A 13567-nucleotide genomic window follows, 5' to 3' on the forward strand; every position below is an offset into this window, starting at 1 on the left:
CATCTAAATCCTGGTCCCAAATGCCCATAAACATAATTGGGAGCGAAGTGAATACCACGTTAAATAAAGTTACTAACGCGTAATCAAACATCATGCTGCCATTGAATCTTTTTTTTTGCAAAGTCAGTTGAATTATATTTAAAAAATGTTTTTTTTTTCTACTTACTGACAGAATATTTGATACCAAAACAATGTAAAAGTCCAAACAATATTTTTAAAAAAGAAGCCCATTATCATTTCTGTTGTTCTCAAATAGGACCATCTACCGTGTACTAACAATAGTTTTCTTAAGTACCTAAATTGTGCAATAGCATAATCGGATGCCATCACTGCTTGCCTTCCTTCTACACCAGAGATACCAATGCCTACATTAGCTTCCTGAATCATGGAAACATCATTCGCCCCATCTCCAATAGCTAGTGTCATAACCTTGAGTTCCTTTTTTACGAGTCGCACCACTTCAGCTTTCTGCTTTGGACTCACTCTGCAGCAAATAACGCTCACACAACGCATACCGATGGCCAATAAAGTTCTACGTGTCTTTTCTTCTAATGCATACTTGAGTGTCAGACCGTCAATGACAAGAGCATGACTTGACCCTTCTGAGTTCTCGACTTCTTTTGCAATTTCCTTTAAAGTTTTATCCAAAAGACTGGTGGTCTCTTCTCGATTATCTGCTTTTAAAATCAAAAGATTCATATCAGTGGTCAGCAAGTTACATGCATATCCAATATTGATTGCTGTTTCTGTCTTGTCGCCGGTAAGAACCCAAAGCTTGATTCCTGATTTTGCTAATTCAGCAATCGTTTCGGGTACACCCACCTGTAGACGATCTTCAATTGCAGTACCACCCATCAAGAGCATATCTCGTTCAATTTCTTCACTGACGGCATCGATACGTTCTTCACGTTGATATATACTTGCTGCTGCTTCCTGATATTTTTTATTCCATAATCTGTATTCTTCCGATGATATAAAGCGATAAGAGAGACAAAGAGTACGAAGGCCTAGCAAATTTAAAGAGTTTTGTCAAAAAAAAAAGAGAAAAAAGATGAGATTGTGTTACCTTCATTAGCAAAAAGTTCTAAATCTTTTGCAGTAGAGTCTCGAAGAGCAAGTTGTTCAGACTCTAAGTCTGTTTGATCTCCAAAATTCGAGCAGAGGCGTTCATAAATAACTGAATCTGCTCCTTTACAGAGCAAGACGATACGATCTGTATCATCTGGCTTGATGATCACACTCATACGTTTTCTAGTTGAATTAAACTCAAGCGTATTTAGGAGCTGAAATATCTTCTTCTCACCCTTGATGCTCACTGAAAGTTTATTCGAATCCCGTCCTAAGAAGGCAAACCCTAAATCTCTTGCAGTCGATACCAAAGCTGCCTCATCAGGTGATTGAGCTTTATATTCTATATAGTTTGGGTTTGCTTCATCAGACCGTTCTGCAATCACTGTATGACAAAGAGCCAATGATTGATAAAAGTGAGTGATAGCCATGGATTGTTTTGTTGCATCTTGAGCCAAATCATCAAAGAGTTTAGGGTCTACAAAGGTAGGATTTGGACCAACATACTTGTTTTCAAATAGTTGGGCTTGTTTTGAAAACATATCTTTTTTAAGTTTTTCCATCTTATCTGCATCTGTGATTAAGTCATTTGGCGTTAATTCTTCCATATTTAATCCCCTTTCATTATATTGATGCTGACTGTGCTGGCTTTGTTCTCGTTTTAATGCACCCATGGTTGCCTCTGTTACTCCCAGACCGTAAGGGACACCGTTGATGGTGCATTTGCGATATTCCATGACATTTTGAGTTAGAGTACCTGTTTTGTCTGAGAAAATGTATTCAATTTGACCAAGATCATCCAATATGTTCCAAGTTTTTGGAATGCAGGGCGTATCTGTTTCCTCATAGTACATGTCGATATCTGCAAAAATAAAATAAGCCTATGCATATTGTACAGTTATGTATATGTCATTGAGCATATCTTTTTTAAAGCCTTACACCTATTGATTTCACTATTTCTACTGATACATACAATGAAATGGGTACAAGGTTTTGATATAGAATGAGTGTAACCCTGATTTTGCCGTTAACACATGCTATTCATTTCACTTGCTTCATTTTTACCAAAAAGTTAAAAATCCCGAATAAGAAGCATTGGACCCTTCAATTCCAAAATCAAAATATCGAGAGGATCCTCGTCCGTTAAACTGCACACTATCCATTATTGAGCTAACAATACAAAGAACAGCTAATATGCAAAAATCGGCAATGACCTAATAAAAAAAAAAGAGAGAGATGAGAAAAAGGATTTTTTCTTGCATAAAATTGTATGTATTTTACATGTGGATTTGTGGCTTTGGTAATCTTACTACGTTTTGAAGGTGTTCTACCAGAGTTCAACATGATTTTTGTTTCACTTCCAGTGTATACAACAACACCAATTACCCACTTTGTATTCCTCAGCACACATCCACGCAAGAGTAAATTGTTGTGGGTCACAGCATCCGCCTTTTCATGCGACACGCCTGACCTGATTGTCTCCGTATCGTTTACATCTACTTGCCACCTCAATACAGCATTGTATTGATAAATATTAACATGAGGTGGTTCACTTTCGATATAAAACCGAGCTTGTTCACAATCTTGCTCGTTATGCAACGTTGCTGTTCCTGGTAAACCTTGACGCTGCTTTAAATTTGTTTCACCGTCCAGGTTTTGAGTTTCAATGTAGCAAATATTGTCTGTTTCTGAGGTAGACAGGATGACAATGTCAGCAGGAATATCTTGATCATTTTCTAACTTAACATAATCTCCCACATTAAGTTCTTTCCATTTGACATGTTTCCATTTTGTTTGTGTATTTACTGCTGTTGCATCTGTAGATGTAGAGGGGTTGTTTCTAGTGTCTACCGAATCGATACGATAAAGCACCGAATGAGGTATTGAACCAGGCCTGTAATAAGACTTTTTTTGTTGTATTAATGTTTGGCTAGAGTTATTTGGTTTAAATATGTTTGATAATTCAGATTTTATTGTATCAGATCGTTGTCTAACAGATTTCATTAAACTTTTGGATGATTGTTGGATTACTGGAGTCTTGTGTTCCTTGATAATCTTTTTCGCTTTTTTGTTAATTTTGATTTGTCTGTACTGGTGAGCGTATTTATTTTCTGAGCCAGAAAGTAACGAAAGGAAACCTAATACAACATGAAAGTAATACCAAATTCCTTTTGGTATATCTGGTATATTCACATTCTTCCAATTGGCTAACTTGAGTACTTTTGAGTTGTTGACATGGTTATCACTTTGATTTCTCTTCCAGTCTTCGATTGCGTCCTTTATAGCTGTAATGACTAAGATGGCAATCAATGGTAATGCTGATACTGCTGGCTCGGCGACTCCAAATAGCGGTATACATTGTAGTATGACCAAGAATAGAAAGTACAAGTTGGCTACGTTTCTAAATTGCTCAAATAAATTCTTGGGAATAAATGATATTGGTGTATATTTGGCTGTTCTCACTCGATTACTGACATAGTGTGATTCTATATCTTCCTCTGGTACTTTCATATTCACATATATCTTTCTACGTGATTGCATATAAGATGATGTTGATTCTGTACGGTTAAGTGCTTCAATCTTTTCATTGTTCTTTTCCTGTTTTCTTTTTGAAAATGACTTTTGAAACATTTTGCAAAGAAAAAAAAAATAAAAGAAAGAAATAAGGTGCAGAGAAAAAGCGATCTTTTTTATTCCTCGCTCAGCATTTGGTACAACATGTAATTTTTTAGATGCGGGTATTTTTTTTCGGATAAAATGTAAGTTATTGAATAACGAAAAGAGGAAGATTTTATGCCTTCGCATTCATTGCTCTAATATATGCACTTCCTCATAAAATGAAATTTACTGATAAAACAGAAAAAAAAAAAAAAAAAAAATTAAACAAAAAGTTCGAATTATTATCATGCACAAATAACAAAATTCATTTTATTTAACGAGAAGTAGCAGCAGCCTTAGGAGCGAAACCCTTGGCTTGTTGCTTGCTGACCTTAGGTTGAGAAGCAGCCTAGACAAAAAAAAAAAGTAAGCATCATTGTATATCGACTATAAAAAAAACTTACAGGGTTAGCCTTCTTAGCAGCAGCAGCAGTCTTCTTGGCTTCCTTGCTCTTGGCAATAGCAGCTTGACGAGCAGCAGCACGGGCATCGGGCTTTTGGTTACGCTTGGCACGGATGGCATCCCAAGAGGCACCAACAACAGCACGTTCGTGCTTGACAGTACGACGAGAACGCTTCTTTTGAACTTCTTCGGTCATACCCTTCTTGTTCAAACGACGGTAAATAGCGGTCCATCTGATCTTACGAGGGTTCAAACGTTGAAGGAAGTAAGATTCGGTCTTACCGTTGATGAAACGGAAGGTCTATACAATTATTTCTTAATTAGTTTTTCTTGATTATAAGTAGCTTTTTTCAATGCCACAAGTAACTTACTCTATAAAGAATAATTAGAATTACATGTCATTTTTATTATAATTTTACTTTACCTAGAATCAATACGAACGTAGGTCTTACCCTTGGCAGGATAGATCTTTTGACCAGAGAAGGAACAAATCTCAAGCCTAAATAATATGTAAGATTTATTGCTTGGATAATGATGGATTGATGATGTTTACTTCATTGTTATGAATGGGTGCTTATGGGAGAGCTGAAAGAGAAAGTATTATCAGGTTCGTTGCTTTATCACATTGGTAAAGGAATCCACTTCTCCAATGTGTTGTAATGAATCCGCCAATTTCCGGCCCGGACTTTTCCTTGGAAAAATCCAATACCTCTTTTGTTTTGCCTTTCTCACATTTAAAGCAATTTTTATATAAATCCTAAAAAGTGAATAGTTTAAAACGAAAGCTTTTGAAAAATAAACCAAAAGAAGAGTAAAATATACGTGGGATTATTTTATTTCTATAAGCTATTTGTGCTTTAATAAGACTTCAGAAGTTAAATGTACTATTATGTTATGCACATGATCTATTGTTTTTGTTTAACAATATAAAAAGAGTATTGTTACAAATGAAGTCACCTTTCGTTATTTGTTTTTTCCTTCTTTATTATTTAGTTATGTCAATAAAGGATAGTAACAGTAGTCAAAGAGAAGATATCATTAATCAAGGAGATGTCAATCGATTCCAATATGTAGATGATCAAAAAGTAGGAGAGTTTGATGACAATAATAACAACACATTCCCTTTGCCGTCCTACAATCAAAACAGTAAACGATCCAAGTCTAATATGGCTTTTGGGAAAGGAAAAAAACTGAGGGTGGACCAACTTTCTGCTCAAGATATACAGGCTATTCTAATGGAAAACTATTCTCTTCGACAGGAGATTGAAGCTTTGAGTCATCAATTTGCGATAGAGAAAATGAGTTTACATCGCCATCTAAGACACGTAACGGCAAGAAATCAGTACTTGGAGGAGGAGATGAGGCTGACGAATAAGAAAAGATACAGGCAGAAGCAAGATGCAATGATAATAGATGAAATAAACAAAAAAGGGAGTTTACTAGAAAGAAGAAAGTCACTGAACGATATAGAAGGACCCTTATATGAAGATGATCATCCAGTCTATCCTCCTTACAATAACTATTACTATGACAAGTGCTCATTTAATAATGAAGAAGAAGATCCCAGTCAAGACTTTCAGTATGAGAATGAAAATTATCCAATTGAAGACGATGGTGGATTCTTCAAGCCTCATCCTTACTCTTCCATGCACCCTCCTCCGCCACCTCCACATCCTAACTTTGGTCCAATGCCATCTCGTATGAGTTATCATATACGACATCATCAAGGACCCCCTCCACCACCTCAGACTTGGATAATGAACGATATGGCTTATGATCCGCCTCGGTCTTTGCATAGGAGACGATCAAGAAGCAGTAAAGGTATGTACAATGAAGAAGACAATCCAGAAAATGAGGAAGCTATGCTACATTTAATGCAACAAATGGTTCTTGACCCATTATCTACGCCCATCTATGCCAATGTTATCCCCACAATCCCAGCATCCTTTAAATAACAGCCGTAGAAGAAAAGCTTCTTTTACATAATTTACAATAAAGCTTTGCAAAAGAAGATAAAAAAGATTTTTTTAATAAAGAAAAAAAACAAGTTTGCTAGAAAAATGCATTGCATCTTTGTTTAATGTTACATTCATTTTCTAATTTAAGTACATGTTATATAAAAATTGGTGTCGCAGTAAAATTAAGAATTGATCATAATAGACAACCAAGAAAAAAAAATGTATATATTACGAGCTGTCAAAGATTCAATCAATTTTTTTTTTTTTTTTTTTTTTTTTTTTTTTTTACAGAAAGTATAGAAATTTAGGCTGTCACTTTAGAAGATTAAACATATGCAAGGCAAAAACGCCCCTCTCCATTTAAAAGGCAAATGGCTGTTTTACGATATTCGGTCAACACCAAGTGGACTCAATTCAGAAGCATAACAAGTTTCGCCCCTTATTTTCTTTGGAAAGGATGATAAAGCAGTGGTGAATAAACAACATTTAGAGTTATTGAACGTTTTTTGTGCCACCAAAATTGTATTTCTCAGGAGGCAGCTGAATCAGTAGTAGAAATTTAATTAAGGAAGAATAAGAAACAGGGAAGAGAGGAGTGTAAAGGGAGCAAGAAAACAAAAACAAAAAAAAGCAATAGGGAATATGGTCTTTATCTTGTTTCTAAACAAAAGCATTAAATATAAACAGTAAAAAGATATTATGTCAAGTACAGAAAAGAAAGTGAATAAAGCATCTAGATTATGGATCACTTAAGCTTATGTATGGAAACAAAAGGGGAAGAAAATAGAGGGGCAGTTACATTTATAAAGGTCTTTCTTTTTTTTTGATATTCCTCTTTCTCTTTCTTCTTAAAAATGGACACTTGCACCAATTGTATGCGAAGGGTTTACGTTATTGAAAAAGTAGAAGCGAATGGTCGTGTATATCATAAAACGTGTTTCAAGGTGAAAAATAAAGTTTTTTTTGGGCTTAATTTTGAGACTAACCAAGAAATATAGTGCAAAGATGAAGGATGTCGGTTAACTTTAGCCAATTTTCATTATCACGGTGGTGACATCTTTTGTCCCAAGCATGTTCCTAAACTGAACGCCATTGTGTCTGTGAGAGCAACGAAAGCAATATAATTCAATTAATCAACCCTCTTTTATTAAACAAAAAAAAAAGAAAGGAAAAGAAACAAAACATAATAAAATTTAATTGGCTACATCTTTCACCTTATTTTAACCTTTATTTTTCAGTTTAAAGAACATTCATTCTGATGTTTCAAAGACGTTTATTGACTGGTTTTTTTTTTACTTTAAATAAGTTATTAAATAATGATGCATAATTTAATATAATCAACTTTTTATAATCACTCGCCCTCTTCAGTCACTTCAATCTCCTTATGGTCAGTAGGTACGTCCAGGGGTATGTATATTAAATAAGCTACAAAAACAAAATAAATGAACCCAAAGGTAACTGCATAAGTGGGCCAATCCAAATCGTCTAAATAGTTTAAAAACAAATGAACATTGAATCCAATTACAATGAAGGAAACCAACCAAGCAGTGGCATTTACCAATGCTGAATTTTGGAAAGTGCTAGACATGATTTTTGAAGAGGCAGTAAGCTTTAATATAGGTATGATGGCTGCAGGAAGACAGAGACTATACATAAAAACGCGTATGAGTTATTCATTCCCTTCCTTTTTCTGTGCTTGTTAATGTTTTTCTACCTCTGTAAAACATTCAGAATTTCCCCCATTGTATCAAATCGATCAACTGCATAAATTGCAACAAGCATACTAGGAACAAGTGCAACAGCTCGTGTCACAGCAACACGATGCCACTGTTTTCTAAAGATAGCGCCTAAAAACCCTTCGACAACCTAATAAAAGAATGAGTCCATTAACGTAAAAGCCATTTATGTCATGCTCTATTTATTTACATATTGACCAGCCAAAGTGCCTGTCATTGTTGAACACTGACCAGCAGCCAATAATCCTAAAGCCCAAAAATACTTTGCATACTTCCCAAGTGTTCGTGATAGCACTTCAGAGGCATCGTACAAACCAGGCAGCTGGGTGATCACCTGTCCTGGCTTGTAAAACACTTGGGCAAATACAACGACAATAGCCAAGTTAATCAAGTAAGATGTTATCAAGGCTAAAGTGGACTCAATTGCAAAATAAAAATTGGCTTCCTTTTTCTTCTTTTCACTAGGGTTCTTTCCCAAATGGCGTGACATGACAAGGGCACTATATATCAAGCTTCATGTGAATATCTGCTATTATCTCTATCTTTCATCTTACCTATGCAAAAACATGTTATGTGGCATAATAACACATCCTACCATACCAACTGCCTGAACTCTAGCTTCCTTTGGAATCTCAGGGATCAAGATGCCTTTTAGTAATAAATCAATACTTGGATGGGAGGCAAACATCTCAACCCAAAAGCAAGCAATCATAACCCCAATCAAGCTCATAAAAAATATCTCCATCTTTCGTACTCCATATTGCTGTAACCACATAAATAGGAATGTATCAGTCGCAGTGATCATGACACCTATCCATAGCTTGAGATTGAATATAATCTTTAAAGCAATGGCTGTCCCAATGATTTCTTGAATATCCGATCCTATGATTGCTAGTTGTGTAAACATCCATATCGCAGCAGCCGCCGGTCTTTTGTAATTTTTACGCACCAGTTGTGCTAAATGTTCTTGTGTTACCACACCCAGTCTTGCAGAGAGTGTTTGGATCAAAAGTCCTGCCATATGAGACCAAAGGAGTAGCCACAGTAGCTTATGTCCAGCTATGGCTCCTGCTTGAAGATCTGATTCCAAATTACCTGGATCTAAATATGCAATAGACCTAACACAGATTTATTTAATGATTCATGTCCTTGAATATATCATGGAGATTGAATTACATGAGCCAACCTAAGAATAAGTATTTATTATTATAGCTGCTTGATATTTTGATTATCCCATATTTACATACCTGGTCCAGTATATTGTAATAGTTTGCTAAATGAGAATGATACATTATCTTCTTCTGGTCCTGTATTCACTTGTCCTTTGACGTCAATCTCGACATTCCAGTCCATTCCTTCACCATTTTGAATTGCTTGATAACTGCTGCTTCCGTAATTCTGCCCAGTCAGAATAGAACTTTCTTGCGGTTCACTATTTCTTTTTTTCATTCTAAAAAAGTATACTCTATTGGTTGAACAGAAAGAATAGAAAAATAAAATAAATGCGAAAAAAAAAAAAAAAAAAAAGAAATTACTTGCCTTTTACAAAGATCATCCTCCCGACAGATATTCAGCTGAAATTACATAATTCCACAGATCCGTTTGGCTTGTTAAAATAAAGCTTTTTTCTTAATACATTCAAATATGTAAAATGGTTTGATAACATCATCTTTGTACATGTATCCTTGTTTGATGCTTCATTTGTCTACCAGCTATTATTGTAATTAAATAACAAGCTATTGTTAATGTTGATTTTTACAAATCCTTTCTGCCAATCGAATTAGATCATATCAAGTAGGCATTTCAATACTCGTAACTGCTTTTATTGGCTGCAATTAATCCATTAAGAATGCTTTTTTTTTAATGAAGCCATAGAAAGTTAAAATTTCGTTTAACCTGTAATGAAAACTCAAGTTATTGTTAGATCAATTGTATTCAGTGTGGCTTTTTTTTTTAAGAATAGAAAAGGCTTCAAACATATATGACCAACCAAATCTCAAACGCAGTGACGCATGTTACTTTTTGGTATAGTAAAATCCCTGTAAGTTAGATGTAAACTCTATATAATAAGCTATCATAATATCATCCACTTTAGTTGTATGCTGAGAGGAGCGCATAAACAGCATTAAAAATCTTTTCTTTAATGCGATTTTTTATGTAGTGTCTAATATAGAGCATCCTTTGGTGTCGTAACAAAAACATAAAGGAGACTTGGCTAGGTTACATTTAAGCTCAGAAAACCTCAGCCTTTCAAGAAATTTTAATTCGGGTACAATTGTGCGGCAGAGAATGGAGGCAGGCTGATGCTTGTAGATACACTCAAACTAATCTTTCGTTTAATACATCCATTATCATTTGGATGGTTTATCTTTGATTGAAAATCAATCAATCTTATATTTATGTAGATGGTGCTATTTGTTTTAAAAAACCAATACAGTTGCTTTCGAGATAGATGTATTTAGTAATGATAAATTGAATTTTTTGAAAGAATTTTTTGTTGGCACTTTAATGAGGATTGAAGAAGTTCATCTCAATTTCAATGTGACATGTTAGCCATGACTCGAACTTTTCTTTTTATACGGCATATAAGAGTCGAAAAGAGGAAAGGCTTACGAATTTAAATAGGCCACTAAATATTAAAGTCAAATTTATATCATTATTTATGAATTAAGATATCGTAAAGTATAACTCAGTCTATTTTAACTGTGTACGTATGTTCAAACCGTTTATATTCAAGCCTCTTACTGACTCGTTTTCTCTGGATTTCACAACAAATTTTTCATTTAATTTTTGTCATTAATTGATAAATATCTGTGCAGTTGGATTAGCGTCTAATGAGTATAAAACTCAAAAGATGACTGTAGCCAATGCACTTGCTCGTACATAAAGCACAAAGCAACGGTTCAATCGAGGGGATGAGTAGCGCGATATTGCCCATTGAAAAAGATTCGCAAATACCACGACTCTGCTCATGCCCGTATTATATAAAAGAGAAAGAGAAAACACCATTTTGACGCATTTTTATACCTTGCTCTGGAACCATTCAGATAATAACTCCACTTCAATTTTCTTCGTAATGAATAATCAACCTATCCAATAGAATAATATTATCAACTATAATCTCAGATCATTTTACCCAATAAAAACCATTAAATTTCAGATCATAGTATTAAGCCAAAACAGCAAGCCCTGCTCTTTTCAAATTACATTTTCCTTATAAATTAAGCATCTACAAACATCTCATAGGCTTCCTTTGATTTATAAATAAATTATTTTTAAGCGTAATTTTGCTCTGATATGACGCCTTTGTGAAAATAAAACTAAAAAGTGATTAAATTGATTTGGTAGTTAGATGCTCAACAAAAAAACTGATGGATGCTTCGCATTTTGGTTTTTAAATGATACCAATAGAGCATTTGCATGGAAGAATCGCACTTTATTGTCTTATACGACATGAGTATTCTATATACAGGATTTACTAAAGGCAAAATTTCATCACAACTGCCACCTTTACCTTACCTATTGCAATATGGTCTCTAGAGTAATGCCCAAAGTAAAAAAAAAGAATCATACTTTTAAATTCTAAAGTGCTTTTTACAAAACAAATCAAAATAATGCCTCATAATATCCAACCTTCGTAAGCTGCATCGGCAACTTATCTCTTTTGTTAATTTATTTTTTGCAAACCAACTTCAAATTGCAAAAGTCCTTTGAGATTGACACTCTTGGTGCCATAGAGTTTGAACAATTGATTTTTAAAAAACTTTATTTCATTACAAAAATTTAATTGAGACAAATAAAAAAAAATAACCATGAAACAATATTTATTTGTTTATTAAATATGAAACAACTAAAAAAAAAGAAAAAAAAAAAGAGTACTTTTCTTAGTTCTCAAAGCCTACTCTTTTTTTTTACAGAGCAAGCTTTGATTAACAGGATCAACCACGAGAAGGTAAAAGTACATCTGATCCCAAAAACAAGAGGTGACAGCAAAAAGTATCCAAGTGCCAATACGATACCTTAAGCTAAGGAACCTTAAAGGAGGTACGATGCGCGTCAACGCGTCTTCTGATTCCTACCTTTGATGAATCAAGCTCTATTCCTAAAGCTTATCCATCATGAGGGGCTCACATTTGGGCCCAAGCAACTTTCTGAACTAATAAGAATAAAAGGGATGCTAGCTCACCCACGACTACCAAACAGCCCAGATTGACAGCAGCCCAGATTGACAGCAGCCACTTGGTGATATAACCCAAACATGACCCTATCACACTAGTCGTCACCGGTAAAAAAAGATTGCGATGGCCTGCCATGTTACTCGAAATAGCTTTTGGTTCGATATTTCCTAACAAAAACATAAGCATTTACTGTTGTAACCGCATGGACTACCCAAGAGCCGCAGATAAGAGAAGAGCCTGTTTGCACAAACACGCCGCTGGATAATGCCAAGTAGCTAAATCCTCAGATCTGCACATTGAATCACCAATGTGTGTTAGGTTGCAGTGCAGCCCAGACAGCATGGACAGCTTGTCTTTAAACAAGGTGTCACAGACCATAACAAAAGCAATTTTTACAAAGTGAAACTAGAACAGTTTCTAACAAAGAGAAAAGAAAAGAAAAGAAAAAAAGGGAGGAAAAAAGAAAGGTCTTAAAAAATGTTGTCGTGTTTCAAGTTTAGACACTTTTCATTGGACAGTGCTGTTTGTGTGTGGGTATTGTAAACTTTATTTAGGTACATGTGAATAAAGAGGTATTAAATTATGAAATAAAAAGCGTGAAAAGCAAATATAATCTTTTCGAGCCTCTTGTAGCTTTTATGTCTTTAGTGTCTTTTGCTATGATTTTTATAGAACGCTGAAGCGTCGTAGATTCAAAGATAGCCAATAGTTGCATTGTTCCTTTGCAAAATTCCTTTGTTTATCATAAACAGATATAAACGTGAGTGTAGACCAAGTCCAAAGCATATACCATCACTTTATAACCTAAAAAGTGATATATTTAGAATCTCTTAATATATATAGCATATTTACCAACTTACTTCCAATAAGCATACTATAAACTGTTATTTCATCAGGACAGTCTTTTAAAAGCATGTAATCGATTTTATCTTTCATCATATTTGCTAACTTGACAAAGTGAGGGTGGTATATATTGTCTTTATCCACGGCTTTAGGCCACTTGATCTCAATGTGCAAAAACTGTTGCTCTAAATCCTTGTACATTACTTCAACCCTCCATCGGATTTTCTTGCTTGTCTATCTTTTCGCAGTTTGCTACCTCGGGGTTGTTCATCGTTACTGGTAAGTAGAGCGTTTTAGCATTTGGATTTGTAAGAAAGGAGAGTACTTACCCAAAAATTGTATGAAGCTTGTCTTTTTTTAAGAATGGACTTTTTAAATACTTGGTTTTGAACTTGTCTTCTAAGCAATTTGCATTGTAGCCATTTCATATGCATCGATTCTGTAAGTATTACCTGCGCGTAATATTTAGTCTACCTTCTCAGTCACAGCTGTTACTCTATTTTAGAGGTTTTCGTCTTCGGAGTCAAGATCAATAGGAACATGTGTTTCTTTACATTCTGTCAAATTAATCAAATTCCTCAAATTGAACTCATTTCCTTCAACGATGTAATCCATTGCTTCATCATCTTTTGTAGTAATTTTTCGTTGACCATCTTCCATTAAAAATATGTGGGTATTGTCGTCCATGTTTAAAATAATATTAAAAAGTTAAATAAAGATGAA

At 34.7% G+C, this 13567-nt stretch overlaps 6 protein-coding genes across 6 annotated transcripts; 1 reads left to right on the forward strand and 5 right to left on the reverse strand.

The window, feature by feature from the left end:
- Nucleotides 1-262: 262 nt before the first annotated feature.
- RO3G_06544 (uncharacterized protein) lies at nt 263-1922 on the reverse strand (the record flags this gene model as incomplete). The annotated part of the gene is made up of 3 exons (XM_067661134.1): nt 263-295; nt 370-1007; nt 1067-1922. 3 exons carry the CDS (start codon nt 1920-1922, stop codon nt 263-265), a joined length of 1527 nt encoding a protein of 508 aa, XP_067517235.1.
- A 316-nt stretch (nt 1923-2238) lies between these two features.
- On the reverse strand, nt 2239-3699 carry RO3G_06545 (uncharacterized protein; the record flags this gene model as incomplete). The annotated part of the gene is made up of 2 exons (XM_067661135.1): nt 2239-2282; nt 2379-3699. 2 exons carry the CDS (start codon nt 3697-3699, stop codon nt 2239-2241), a joined length of 1365 nt encoding a protein of 454 aa, XP_067517236.1.
- A 301-nt stretch (nt 3700-4000) lies between these two features.
- Nucleotides 4001-4325, reverse strand: RO3G_06546 (uncharacterized protein; the record flags this gene model as incomplete). The annotated part of the gene is made up of 2 exons (XM_067661136.1): nt 4001-4075; nt 4131-4325. 2 exons carry the CDS (start codon nt 4323-4325, stop codon nt 4001-4003), a joined length of 270 nt encoding a protein of 89 aa, XP_067517237.1.
- A 799-nt stretch (nt 4326-5124) lies between these two features.
- RO3G_06547 (uncharacterized protein) lies at nt 5125-6084 on the forward strand (the record flags this gene model as incomplete). The annotated part of the gene is made up of 1 exon (XM_067661137.1): nt 5125-6084. The coding sequence occupies one exon, from the start codon at nt 5125-5127 to the stop codon at nt 6082-6084; it is 960 nt and encodes a 319-aa protein (XP_067517238.1).
- A 1419-nt stretch (nt 6085-7503) lies between these two features.
- RO3G_06548 (uncharacterized protein) lies at nt 7504-9272 on the reverse strand (the record flags this gene model as incomplete). The annotated part of the gene is made up of 7 exons (XM_067661138.1): nt 7504-7512; nt 7646-7733; nt 7802-7953; nt 8014-8323; nt 8378-8705; nt 8769-8924; nt 9071-9272. The coding sequence occupies 7 exons, from the start codon at nt 9270-9272 to the stop codon at nt 7504-7506; spliced, it is 1245 nt and encodes a 414-aa protein (XP_067517239.1).
- Nucleotides 9273-13345: 4073 nt separating this feature from the next.
- RO3G_06549 (uncharacterized protein) lies at nt 13346-13531 on the reverse strand (the record flags this gene model as incomplete). The annotated part of the gene is made up of 1 exon (XM_067661139.1): nt 13346-13531. The coding sequence occupies one exon, from the start codon at nt 13529-13531 to the stop codon at nt 13346-13348; it is 186 nt and encodes a 61-aa protein (XP_067517240.1).
- Nucleotides 13532-13567: the final 36 nt, after the last annotated feature.

The sequence above is a fragment of the Rhizopus delemar genome, genomic scaffold, assembly GCF_000149305.1.
Source record: "Rhizopus delemar RA 99-880 supercont3.4 genomic scaffold, whole genome shotgun sequence".
In the NCBI taxonomy this organism is placed as follows: Eukaryota; Fungi; Mucoromycota; class Mucoromycetes; order Mucorales; family Rhizopodaceae; genus Rhizopus; species Rhizopus delemar.